The sequence below is a fragment of the Hypanus sabinus genome, chromosome 6 (genome assembly GCF_030144855.1).
Source record: "Hypanus sabinus isolate sHypSab1 chromosome 6, sHypSab1.hap1, whole genome shotgun sequence".
In the NCBI taxonomy this organism is placed as follows: Eukaryota; Metazoa; Chordata; class Chondrichthyes; order Myliobatiformes; family Dasyatidae; genus Hypanus; species Hypanus sabinus.
Window position 1 is genome coordinate 53,820,122 of NC_082711.1, and position 13,810 is coordinate 53,833,931.

A 13,810-nucleotide genomic window follows, 5' to 3' on the forward strand; every position below is an offset into this window, starting at 1 on the left:
GCTCTACATGGTTGCTTCTCATTGTGAGTTATTCTGCACCAATGGTTTGGTTTTCACAGATTTTGTTTTCTTTGCTGTCTTGTATAATTTATGTATAACTTACAATTTTGCCTTAATCTACTTCTCAGGTTTACAGCTGTACTTGTAACTCACTGCAGTTGTGCATATGATAATAAACTTGCCTTGTCTTGAGTTGACCATATTTTGCTAGAAATGGGATCTTATTTACCTCAGCTGAATTCTACTTCTCCACCACAAGTCTCCGGCGTCAAGTTGTAAGTAATTCCAGAGTAATTATCAGAGATATGCTAAACCTGGACCTGGCACAATAATATCATGGGTCCAGGACAGGTCCTCTGAGATAGTAACACCCAGGAATTTAAAGTAACTGACCCTTTCCACCTTTGATCCTCTAATGATTACTGGCTCATGGACCTCTGGTTGCCCTCTCCTGAAGTTGGCAATCAGTTTCTTGGTCTTATTGACATTGAGTGAGAGATTATTATTTTGAGGGGATGATGGTGTTAAATGCGGAGCTTTAATCATTAAGGAGCATCCTGACGTATGCATCCAGGGTTGTGTGAGGAGCCAATAAGATGGCATCTGCTGTAGACTTGCTGCTTCAGTACGGAAATTAGAGGGGATCCAAGTCACTATTCAGACAGGAGCTGATATGCTTCAACACCAGCCTCTCAATATACGTCATCACTGTGGATATAAGTGCCACTGGGCGATAGCCATTTAGACAGATTACCATGGTCTTCTTGGGCACAGGTATGATTGAAGCCTGCTTGAAGCAGGAGGGTAGCACACTGCTGGAGTGAGAGGCTGAAGATATCTGTGAATACACCAGCCAGCCGGTTGGCACAGGTCTTCAGTACTTGACCAGGTACCAAATGCTTTCCTTGGTTTCACTCTCTTGAAGGCAGCCCACACCAGCTTCAGATACAGAGACCAAAGGATCATCAGGAGACATGGAAGTGTGTGATAATTTCTCCCCTGTTCTGGTGGTCAAAGTGAGCATAGAAGACATTGAGCTTATCTGGAAGTGAAGCCCTGCTGTCCCCAGTGTTGCAAGTTTTAGCTTTGTAGGGAGTTGCTGTATTCAAGCCCTGCCACAGCTGTTGAGCATTCCTCATCGATTCCAGTCTAGTTAGAACCTCCGTCTCGCCCATGAGATGGCTTTCTAGAGATCATACCTGCACCTCTTGTAGCATTCTTCATCTCTAGACTTGAATTCCTTTGGTCTGACTCTCAGTTGGCTCCAGATTTCATTGTTCACCCAGGTCTTCTGATTGGAATGATTTTGTGGAGTCACACTCATCCACAGCTGTTTTAATAAAGTCTGTAACAACCCCGGTGCAGTCATTCAGATTCTCAGATGAGTTCTTGAACACAGCCCAGTCCACCGACGTGAAGTAATCCTGTAACCGTTCCTTCGTCTCCTGCGACCACCTCTTGGTAAAGCCCTTCCAACCATTAAGCACATCTACATGAAATATTGCAGCATCCATCATCAAAGATCCTCACTCCCCAGGCCATGCTCTTTTCTGGCTTTTCCCATCAGGTAGAAGTTACAAGAGTCTTAGGACTCGCTTCACCAGGTTCTAGAACAGTTACTGCCCCTCAAGCATCAGGGATAGCTACATACATTTAAGGAAACTGTTATATTGCTATTTCATGCCCGCTATTTATTGCTATTAGTTTATATCCGCATTTCTGCATTTGCACAGTTTGTTTTACAGTTTATAGTTACTGTTCTACAGATTTGCAAAGTATCCCGCAGAAAAAGAACCTCAGGGTTGTATGTGGTGACATGTATGTACTCTGATAATAAATTTTACTTTAAACTTTGAATTCCTTCAAATAAGTAAGCACATTTAAAATTAACACATTCCAAAGTAACTGACAAAGAGGTTACAAACTGGATTTGAAAATAATTTGGAAGAGAAGTCCAAAGGGATGTTTGCTGCGTGTTCACACATTTGTTGGAATGATGTGGGAGGGAATGGTTCTGTCTGAGCTTTTACAAAAATCCATCCCTTTCAGTATTTAGGTCAGATTTGCAAATGCTGCAAGTTTCTGTGTTCGTGTTTTCATTATTAAAGAATCCACAGGCACTTCAACTGTATTTTCCTAAGCCTTCTAAACTAGCTCAGCAAGCCATCGTGTTTTATAGGAATCCTGTAAAGACTGATGGGAGTTGTCCATGCTACCTTCTCAGAATGACTGGGCACTGGCAAGTAAATGTTGATTTTACCTGCGAGAATGAATGGCAGTAGTTAAATTCTCAGCCTTTGACTCAGATCATATTAATGAACTATCAGATTCAGATTCATTTATTGATCACATTCACATTGAAACACACATTGAAATGTGTCATTTGTGTTAACAAGTAACACAACCCAAGGATGAGCTGGGGGCAGCCCGCAAGTTTATGATTTGATGTCTAAATTTCCTGGCTGATATTGTATAGTCTCAGTTCATTCCAAGGAAGTACACAATTTATTTCCATTTTTTATTAATTGTCAAATGCCAAACCAACTTTTAGGAAACAGAAATAATGTTTCACTGCTGTAAAATTAAAAACAAATATTGTTTGTCAATAAAAATATCCATTAGGTCTTGTTTAGTTGGCAATAAAAGGGAATAAGATTTAATTTTTAAAAATGCACTGAGGTGCTGATTAAATGAAGAGGTTGAAATGTTAACAACATTTTAAAAGCTAATTGCATCTACTTTTTACCAAGAGACTGTGGGCTGACAGAATTAAAAAAAAACCTTAAACACACATGAGGATCATTCAAATAAACTCTCCTCGATTTTCATAAGGAGACACGAGTATACCCAAATATTGGCGAGAAGATTCTAGCCCACTTTAAATTTCTGTTGAAAATAATGATTTGCCTTTTGCTATTTTAATATTTTTTCCAGTGTTAGAGAGAATTTCTAATTAATTTTGATTACGATCTCTTCAGTTAATATCTCAGAAATGCATATTTTCCATTCTCTTTGCCCCTGATATAGTATGTCAATAAAGTTACAGCTCATTGAAAAGAAAATATTTAAATTACATTGTATACTCAAATTATAGGCTCCATGTAGGAGGTTAGTAATCACAACAGAAGATTTAGCTATAGAAAGGGAGAAGTAGGAAACCAAAGTGAAAATATTCCAGTGAAAGAAGCTGAATTTCAGTCGGGTAAGAATGGATCTGGTCCAGGTAAACTGAAACCAGAAGTTGACCACTTAATGATGAAATTGTTCAAGTACAGGTAAGGCTCATTTTCATGAGAAACAAGGGAAAAACAAATAAATTCCTCAGCTCCCTGGATGATGAAGAAACTACAGAGAAAGATCCAATGAAAGAATGGCTGCTGAAATGTTGCAAGGCTACAAGGATCGAATTGTAAAACCCAGGTTGATTACAAAAGGATCAGTAAAGAAGTGAAAAGTAAAATAAGAGAGGCAGAGTATGCAAGACAAAGATTAACCACCAACCTAAACGGAACCTCAGAAGTATTTTCTGGGTATGCAAATTGTCAGATGGAAGTACATAGAGGATTTTGACTTATTAAGGTCAAAATGGGCACTTTTACACAATGCTGAGGATAATATTAAAGTTCTAAATATCTGCAATGCTTCAATTTCACTCAGGAAAGAACACGGTTCTAAATATTGCAAGACAAAGTAGATGAGACACTACACACATTAGGAATTAGTAGCAAGTATTGGAACAAATGCCTATCCTTAAAATAGATAAGTCACCAGCTGACCTTCTGAGAATGATTCCTGGAATGAACAACTACAGTTACAAGGATTGATTCAAAGGCTGGGGGTGTTTTCTTTGAAGAAGAAATCACTGAAGAAGATGTGACAGATAAATAATAAGGAGTCTGGAGTGCAGAGTGGGAGGCCGTTTCTATTCATGAAGTAGTTGAGAATGATTGATCACAGAAAGAAAATAAAATGGAAAGAAATTAATACTGACCAAAGGAAAGATATTTGTCTCATCACCGAACAGTTCCCACAATCTATGGGCTCACTTTCAAGGACTCATATTCTCGATATTTATTGCTTATTTATTTATTATTATTTCTTTTATTTTTTGTATTTGCAGTTTGTTGTCTTTTGCACACTGGTTGTAAGCCCAGTTGGTGTGGTCATTCATTGATTCTGCTATGGTTATTGGATTTATTGAGTATGCCCGCAAGAAAATAAATCTCCAGTTTGTATAGAGTGACATACATGTCCTTTGATAATAAATTTACTTGGTAATTTTGAAGTGCATGAAGTGGTGGTGATCACCTTACTGAATGGAAGATCAGGCATATGGGACTGAATAGCTTCATCACTTTGTTTTTTTCTTTTAAATGTTCCTGTGTTTTAATGAAAGAGTCATGGAGGAGAATTGGTGAGGAGAATGAAAGAGAGAGGACAAATGCTGTGATAGGAAGCAATAAAGACTGAAAGGGGAAGAAGCAGTGAGGAGGTGAAGACAGATTGAGCAATGGAGTGAAACATTCTCCACGGGGTAGAGGGTGAGGGTGAATGAAGCAGTGAATAGAAAAAGTCACGCTGCTGACATTGCAGAAGCTGTGCTTGGCATTGGTCTAAGCTTTTCACTCTATCTGACAGCTCCATACTTATATAGGTATTACTAAAATACTGATCTGCTTCTGGAAAAGGATTACTCTGCATGAGGGTTTAATTCACCAACGTTGCTCTTTCTTTTCCTCTGCCTTTGCAGAACAATGCCCCAGTGTGGTAGAATTAGAGTGAGAAGAAACGCTGTAAATCCTCAATTTTGGGGAATCAGACCCTTAGGTGTGGGCCCCGTGCAGGGGAATCATCATTGGCCATTGGTACAGGTAGAGCAGGGCCTCACTGATGGGTTGAGTGTCACAACAGCGTATCAGAGAGTCAAGGTTGAAACATAGAGGAAAAAGGAATCAGAGTCACTTAGAGAGAAAGATTGGGGGAGCCCAGAGTGAGCCGCAGTACAAGATAAGTTTTATAAACTTAAGGCTGAATGGATTCCCATATGCCAAACTCCAAGGTACCTATGAGACAGGAGTGTATGGAATTAATTTCATTTCTTGATGCTGAGTAGGTTAATTGATTATAAATTGCCCCAAGGTGTAGGAGAGTGTGGAATCCAGGAGGAGAATAAAATGGCAAACACAAGAGATTCTGTAGATGCTAGAAATCCAGAGCAACACACACAAATGCTGGAGCAATAGAGAAATTCAGAATGCCCCCTTCCTTTCCAGTCCTGATGAATAGTCTCAGCCTGAAAATTTAACTCTTTATTAACCTCCATAGATGCTGCCTGACCTGCTGAGTTCCTCCAGCATTGTGTGTGTTGTGGACTATCATATGGGATTAGTGCAACAGGTGTTTGATGGTCAGCACTGAATCAGCAGACTGAAGGGTCTGTCTCAGTATATGATTCTAAAACAAGCTGCACCGTGGAACCAATCAACACCTACAACATCATAATTGCATCTGGAGCACTCAATAATTCTCCAGTAGGTGCAGTGCACATTTTCAAAATGGTTGCCATGAAACAATGCAGTTCAAGGTGTTTTTGTTTTTTGCTGACTTCTCGTGCTTATATATACAGTATATTCCCCAAAACCTTTCTCTTTCTTACCTTAATAAGAACTCTTATAAGGCCCGTAGCTCTCTGTGACATATAATACCAGAATGACAGAGTGCATTTAGTACTTGATTCCTTCCACACTGAGCTCCACAGATGGACTTTGTCACCCCTCAGACCTCCAGGAATGGCTTCAAGGTACAGAAAGTGACCTGCAAAGAGCACATTTGTTTTTGGTCAGTTAGGAGAATGACACGCCAACATTGGTCAGCAAAGTACTAGTTTCACTTAATTTTGGGACACTCAGATTTTTTGTTCTACATATCTACATGTGTGCCTCGTGTTAAATACTTCAGCCAAACATGCAGAGTTTGGTCAGAAGTGCTTGGAAAAGCATTAGGGTGGTTCACATTTCGAAGGAAATGCTGAAACAGTACCTCATAGTTCATGTGTCTCATGACAGTGCTCGAGCTGAATCCTCGAGCTTAAAGATGTTTTCCCATTAAAAGTTACAGACTTAATGCTGCATGCCATACTAGCTAAATAATCAAACACCCACCAAGGTTGCAAATTTATTCTGCCAGACGTCATTATGAAAGCTCAACTCAATTTGTCCCTTTCTCACACCATTTTTCACCTATTGGTTCTACTCTTACAACCAGTCTCATAAGCTTCACTGTGGAAGAGACTCCTACGCGAAGCAGAGGAATATGACCAAGGATACCTGGTATCTGATGCATGGTGCCTCTCCTCCAGGAATTCTCCTTTATATGGTAGACTGAAAGTGACAGGCTCAGAGAGTGTCAGAGAAAAGTGATGAGTTTTGCAGGAATGTGCGGCAGTATTTCAAGCATATCGAATTTGAGCGGAGGGATCATCATTCTTTTATCAGTTATTTCCCATTATGAACCTTGAGACACTCAATTACTGTTAGACTTAACATGAACCACATTCAGATTTCCAAGAGTGAAATCCCTTTGATGAATACTGAATAAAAGGGCCTTTATTTATTCTTAAATGTACGTTCCTCAATGTTCCTTTCTATTGAACACCAACCTGTGCAATATGTTTCTGTGTACATGATTTGCCAGATGCTGTGACTATGACAATGATCAACTACTCTGATGCTATGAAGCAGTCCAAAACAGTCAAGAACTCTTCTTGCAGGGAGAAACTGATTTGAGGGAAGTCTGTCTTGTGCTGAGTTTGGAATTATTTCAGTAAGATGCCACTTATCTGAAAGTACAGAAAATTTCCTTCAAATCACTGCTGATGTATGGTCAGGGAATTATTCATAGAAGTGTTATATTCAATAGATAATAGACAATAGACAATAGGTGCAGAAGTAGACCATTCGGCCCTTCGAGCCTGCACCGCCATTCTGAGATCATGGCTGATCATCTACTATCAATACCCGATTCCTGCCTTGTCCCCATATCCCTTGATTCCCCTATCCATAAGATACCTATCTAGCTCCTTCTTGAAAGCATCCAGAGAATTGGCCTCCACTGCTTTCCGAGGCAGTGCATTCCAGACACCCACAACTCTCTGGGAGAAGAAGTTTTTCCTTAACTCTGTCCTAAATGACCTATCCCTTATTCTCAAACCATGCCCTCTGGTACTGGACTCTCCCAGCATCTGGAACATATTTCCTGCCTCTATCTTGTCCAATCCCTTAATAATCTTACAAGTTGCAATCAGATCCCCTCTCAATCTCCTTAATTCCAGCGCGTACAAGCCCAGTCTCTCTAACCTCTCTGCTTAAGACAGTCCGTACATCCCAGGAATTAACCTTGTGAATCTACGCTGCACTTCCTCTACAGACAGGATGTCCTTCCTTAACCCTGGAGACCAAAACTGTACACAATACTCCAGGTGTGGTCTCAACAGGGCCCTGTACAAATGCAAAAGGATTTCCTTGCTTTTGTACTCAATTCCCTTTGTAATAAAGGCCAACATTCCATTAGCCTTCTTCACTGCCTGCTGCACTTGCTCATTCACCTTCAGTGACTGATGAACAAGGACTCCTAGATCTCTTTGTATTTCTCCCTTACCTAACTTTACACCATTCAGATAATAATCTGCCTTCCTGTTCTTACTCCCAAAGTGGATAACCTCACACTTATTCACATTAAACGTCATCTGCCAAGTATCTGCCCACTCACTCAGCCTATCCAAGTCACCCTGAATTCTCCTAACATCCTCATCACGTCACACTGCCACCCAGCTTAGTATCATCAGCAAACTTGCTGATGTTATTCTCAATGCCTTCATCTAAATCGTTGATGTAAATTGTAAACAGCTGTGGTCCCAATACCGAGCCCTGTGGCACCCCACTAGTCACCACCTGCCATTCCGAGAAACACCCATTCACCACTACCTTTTGCTTTCTATCTGCCAACCAGTTTTCTATCCATGTCAATATCTTCCCCCAATTCCATGAGCTCTGATTTTACCCACCAATCTCCTATGTGGGACCTTATCAAATGCCTTCTGAAAATTGAGGTACAATACATCCACTGGATCTCCCTTGTCTAACTTACAAACTTTCAGACTTGCAAACTAGCACCACAAAATATGAGGGGACTTTATGCATCTTCTATTTGGGGTTGTAGTGTAGTGTGAGCTGCTTAATTTGAATTCAGATTTCTGATGAAAATGAACTTTATATTGGAGCTTCCCTTAGGGCTTCTGCCTTTGATGTCGTCTCCTCTGCTCAAATGGAAGATGAAAGAATGGGTAACGTACAGAAATACCCAGCAATAGATGTGATTTTCAATGTACTCTGTTTTTGCATATCTCCAAACACCAACTCGGAGACTCTAGGTGTCAGGTGTCCATGTTGCTCTTCCTCTGACACCTGCTGAAGAAACTGTGCTGCTTGCAGATGACGACCACACAGCCTCTGCACCTTGGCAGATACTAGAAGATAAATCAAAACAGTGGGAACTCACATCTAGAGGATCTGTGGTGTTTTTAACACTAATTCTAGTACCTGTTTAGATTTCATATCTGCAGTCAGTTGCTGTACTCAGAGATTGCAAGGGAGCCAAGGAAATGGAGAATAACCATTGTTTACCAGAATCGATTCCTTTGGCAACTGAAAATATACAGCAGTGCAGACTCACTCTGGGTGAAGAACACTTGTGTGTTACAGCTGAAAGCATGTCATTTACTTTCAAGAAGTTCTTCACACAATCCAGGGTGACCTGCACATTGAGGAAGTGGAGATGCTTCCTGTTGAGGAAAATGCCTGGAAATTAATTTATTATTGTATTGAGGATATGCTACTGAGGAAATTAATAAAATCCATTATGGGAATGGATGTGGCCAGTAGCTGCTTGCACTCATAGGAACACACACAAAATGCTGGAGAAACTCAGCAGGTCAGGCCACATCTATGCAGAAGAATAAACAGCTGACGTTTCAGGCCAAGACCCTTCATCAGGACTTTCCCAGCTTAATTACACCTTTCCAATAGCAGGGTGATGAAAATTATATACAGTACTGCAAGGTCAACCTCACAAATGACTTATACAACTGCAACATAATATCCCAACTGTTGTACTCAATGCTTTAACTGTTGATGGCCAGAATGCTAAATGTGTTTTTTTTTAAATCACCCTGTCCAGCTGTGATGCTGCTTTCAATGAACTCTGCATTACTCTCCCAAGTGCTCTATCTTTCATTGTATAAAGCCAACATTGATTTAACTTTTCAAAATGCATCACTTCACACTTACTTTTATTGAAATCGTTTTGCCACTCCTCACTGCACATCTGTGACTGTTCAAGATTCCCCTGTAATCTATGTATCAATGTAATGATGTGGAGCTTTGAGTTTCATTGTGTGTAATGTGATAAGGCCCACTTTAATTTTGCAATTGACAGAAGTTCAGGCAGAAATGATTGGTGATGCACTCTGCTCTTGGTACAATTGAAATTTACATGATTAGCTCATTTAAAATGGTTAGGCTCACATTCCCCTGGATGTTACGAGCTGAGTAACTTTCTTTTGCACCATAAAGTTCAATAAGTTCATGGTTCCAATTATTTGCTGTCATAGTGATAAGAAGCAACAATCTAAATAATGGAGATTTGTAATCCTCGTTTATTTCCTGTACCTCGTCCTGTTAGTCATCCCAATCATCATGGAATCTGACGGCTCAAAGGATTGTTAGGCCACAAGGGCTGGCTCACACTTCACTTGGGTGGAAGACAAGAATATTCAGCAGTCCTCCAAATGTTTACCTTCCTGTAGTTTCTGGTCTCTGCCTCATTTTAGCAATCAGACCAAGCATTGGGAACTAGAGTTAGGAATTGATGCCCTGTTGCATTGGGATAGAAAAAGAATGTCGGGAATGGAGAAATTAAGAAATCTGCATCATACAGAAAATTCTCACATGAATAGCCCACAGGAGAAAAGGCCACACATCCCTTTAATTCACCTAGCCTTGCTTCTAGAGTGGAAAAATATCATCGCAGATTAGACTCCTCGAATGTTAGAGCACACTTCATAATGATGTTAAAATCTTTCTTTTGCCTGAATCTGCTTGACAATCCTCAAGAAATTTACCCAGTATGTCAGAAGCATTTGAACCTGTTATATAGCTCATTGATTTTTTTCCCATTCCGGAATAATGCTCTTCACTAATGATTGATTGGGCTGTTAAAGTTTTCTCTCACTCATTTCAAGTGCTATAAATTCTTTCTGTTATATTTTTCTGTTCTTAAGAAATTATTGCTGCATCCAAAAGAGCAAGTATTTTGCAGAAAAAATAACAATAACTTGGAATATCACAAATTTGTTTTTAATTAAGAATGAAAAATTTACATTTGAGAAAGTAAATTAAAATTATCTTTAATTGTAACTTCTAACAATGATGCAAGGCTTTGGTCTTGGTTCTTATATAACATGGAAACAGGTCTTTCAGCCCATTGAGTATTTGCTATCCATGAAAAATAAAGTTACATTAATTCCACACTTATTTTCCCTATAGGCCGATCACTTCTTATTATGTAACTCCTTACCTTCACCCTTTCCTGACCTTTTTGTTGTAAATCCCAAACCTGCTGATCTCATCACCTGACCTTACCCACCACAACCCATTTGTGACCTTCAAAACCCCTGACATGCCTGGGTTTTGACAGTCCAACATGACCATCACCTGCCACCAATCAGCCCAATTCCCCAGTCCACATCTGTTCAATCCCTCTATGAACTTGCACTGTTTCGCCACCCTCAATGAAGTGATGATGTTAAATTTGCTACCTCCTTGCTGCAGCTCTTAACAGTATTCCTTTCTTACTCCAGACCCAGCCCCAGTCCTACCCCTTCCTGTTACAAAACAACAAAGGGAAGCAAACAACTACAAAGCCACAGATACTCCAAATATTTCTAATGGCAAGCCCATGACCAAAATGTTCAAACATGCAACAACAAATCAGCACACACAAAATACCGAAGGAACTCATCAGGTCAGACAGCATCTATGGAAAGGAATCAACAGTCGACATTTCGGGCCTGAGAAGGAAGGAGGAGGATGCCAGAATATAAAGGTGGGGGTGGGGGGGGGGAGGGAGGGGAAAGAGCAAACTAAATAAAGCTCTAGGATAAATCACTAGATTAATCCAAGTATTGGTAATAACTTTGATGAAATAATTAATTCATATACTTGCCCCTCCTTATTTCCATATGGAATAGAAGGACAGGATTAAAGAAAACCCCAAGGCATTCTACAAGTATGTGAAGAGCAAGAGGATAAGACATGAGAGAATAGGACCAATCAAGTGTGACAGTGGAAAAGTGTGTATGGAACTGGAGGAGATAGCAGAGGTACTTAATGAATACTTTGCTTCAGTATTCACTGCAGAAAAGGATCTTGGTGATTGTAGTGATGACTTACAGCAGACTGAAAAGCTTGAGCATGTAGACATTTAAAAAGAGGATGTGCTAGAGCTTTTGGAATATATCAAGTTGGATAAGTCACTAGGACCAGACAAGATATACCACAGGCTACTGTGGGAGGAGAGGAAGGAGATTGCTGAACCTCTGGCAATGATTATCAATAGGGATGGCAGAGGTTCCAGTAGATTGTGGGGTTGTGGATGTAGTTCCCTTATTCAGGAAAGGAAGTAGAGATAGCCCAGGAAATTATAGACCAGTGAGTCTTACTTCAGTGGTTGGTAAATTGATGGAGAAGATCCTGAGAGGCAGAATTTATGAACATTTGGAGAGGCATAATATGATTAGGAATAGTCAGCATGGCTTTGTCAAAGGCAAGTCGTGCCTTATGAGGCTGATTTAATTTTTTGAGGCTGTGACTAAGAAATTAATGAAGGTAGAGCTGTAGATGTAGTGTACATGGATTTCAGCAAGGCATTTGATAAGGTACCCCATGCAAGACTGATTGAGAAAGTAAGGAGGCATGGGATCCAAAGGGACATTGCTTTATGGATCCAGAACTGGCTTGCCCACAGAAGCAAAAGAGTGGTTGTAGATGGGTCATATTCTGCATGGAGGTTGGTGACCATGGTGTGTCTCAGGGATCTGTTCTGGAACCCCTACTCTTCATGATTTTTATAAATGACCTGGATGAGGAAGTGGAAGGATGGGTTAGTAAATTTGCTGATGACACAAATGTTGGGGATGTTGTGTATAGTGTGGAGGGCTGTCAAAGGTTACAGTGGGACATTGATAGGATGCAAAACTGGGCTGGGAAGTGGCAGATGGAGTTCAACCCAGATAAGTGTGAGGTGGTTAATTTTGGTAGGTCAAATATGATGGCAGAATATTGTATTAATGGAAAGACTCTTGGCAGTGTGAAGGATAGAGAGATCTTGGGGTCTGAGTCTACAGAACACTCAAAGCTGCTACGCAGGTTGACTCTGTGGTGAAGAAGGCATATGGTGCATTGGCCTTCATCAATCGTGGGATTGAGTTTAAGAGCGGAGAGGTAATGTCACAGCTATATAGGACCCTGGTCAGACCCCACTTGGAGTACTGTGCTCAGTTCTGGTTGCCTCACTACAGGAAGGACGTGAAAACCATAGAAAGGGTGCAGAGTAGATTTACAAGAACGTTGCCTGATTTGGGGAGCATGCCTTATGAAAACAGGTTGAATGAACTCAGCCTTTTCTCCTTGGAGTGACGGAGGATGAGAGGTGACCTGATAGAGGTGTATAAGATGATGAGAGGCATTGATTGTGTGGATAGTCAGAGGCTTTTTCCCAGGGCTGAAATAGCTAGCACGAGTAGGCACAGTTCTAAGGTGCTTGGAAGTAGGTACAGAGGAGATGTCAGAGGTAAGTTGTTTATGCAGAGAGTGGTGAGTGCATGGAATGGGCTGCCAGCGATGGTGGTGGAGGCAGATACAATAGGGTCTTTTAAGAGAATCCTGGATAGGTACCTGGAGCTTAGAAAAATAGAGGGCTATGGGTAAGCCTAGGTAATTTCTAAGGTAAGGACATGTTCGGCACAGCTTTGTGGGCTGAAGGGCCTGTATTGTGCTGTAGGGTTTCTATATTTCCATTCAGTTCATCAGGTCTATGTCTGCTCACAGAACAATCCAATCCCTCAAGAGCTATACTTCTTACCTTCCCAGCAATTCTGCCCGCTTCTATTGAGGCAATTTGAAGTGGACATTTTACTTCTGGACTTGCACATCTTTGTAAAATCTGGGGGAAATCTAAGTGGTCACAAGGAGAATGAGCAAATTCCATGCTGAGAGCATAGGGGTCCAGATTGAACCTGAGCCACTGGAGATGAATATCAGTAGTACCACTGATTGTGCTACTATACCAACCTACAAGCAAACCTGGAATATGTATGGTCATTCATTGCAAGCAGAATTGCCTTGGGTGAATTTAGCACAAACACCAGCCAATCAGCCTCCACACTTCAGCAGATTTTCTGACAGACGTCTAGCAATGGGAGCATTAACAGTCCTGGTCATTTATTGGGAAGATTGGCACAGTATTTTTTTTAGAAAAAGACTATTCTGAAACTTTCATATGTAATACACGGCCTTTCAGTTGTTCCCTTTTTGCTATCCAGTGACCCAAACATTTTCTCCAGGTGGACCAGAATTTTACTTGTGCTTCTAATCCAGTGCATTGCAGTGAGTGTTCAGAGCGTGACATCCTTGCTAATGGAAAATCCAAAAGCAGCTTGTGTGATTGCTTTGCATAGGACTTGCATTTAATGTCC

At 40.7% G+C, this 13,810-nt stretch overlaps 1 protein-coding gene across 3 annotated transcripts in view; it reads right to left on the reverse strand.

The window, feature by feature from the left end:
* malrd1 (MAM and LDL receptor class A domain containing 1) overlaps positions 1-13,810 on the reverse strand; it is a 430,000-nt gene that overhangs the window by 131,365 nt on the left and 284,825 nt on the right. For all 3 annotated transcript variants that reach the window (XM_059972137.1, XM_059972136.1, XM_059972138.1), the window contains one exon: positions 5,657-5,814. In XM_059972137.1, coding sequence (XP_059828120.1) covers positions 5,657-5,814 — 158 coding nt within the window. The remainder of the gene's footprint in view (positions 1-5,656; positions 5,815-13,810) is intronic.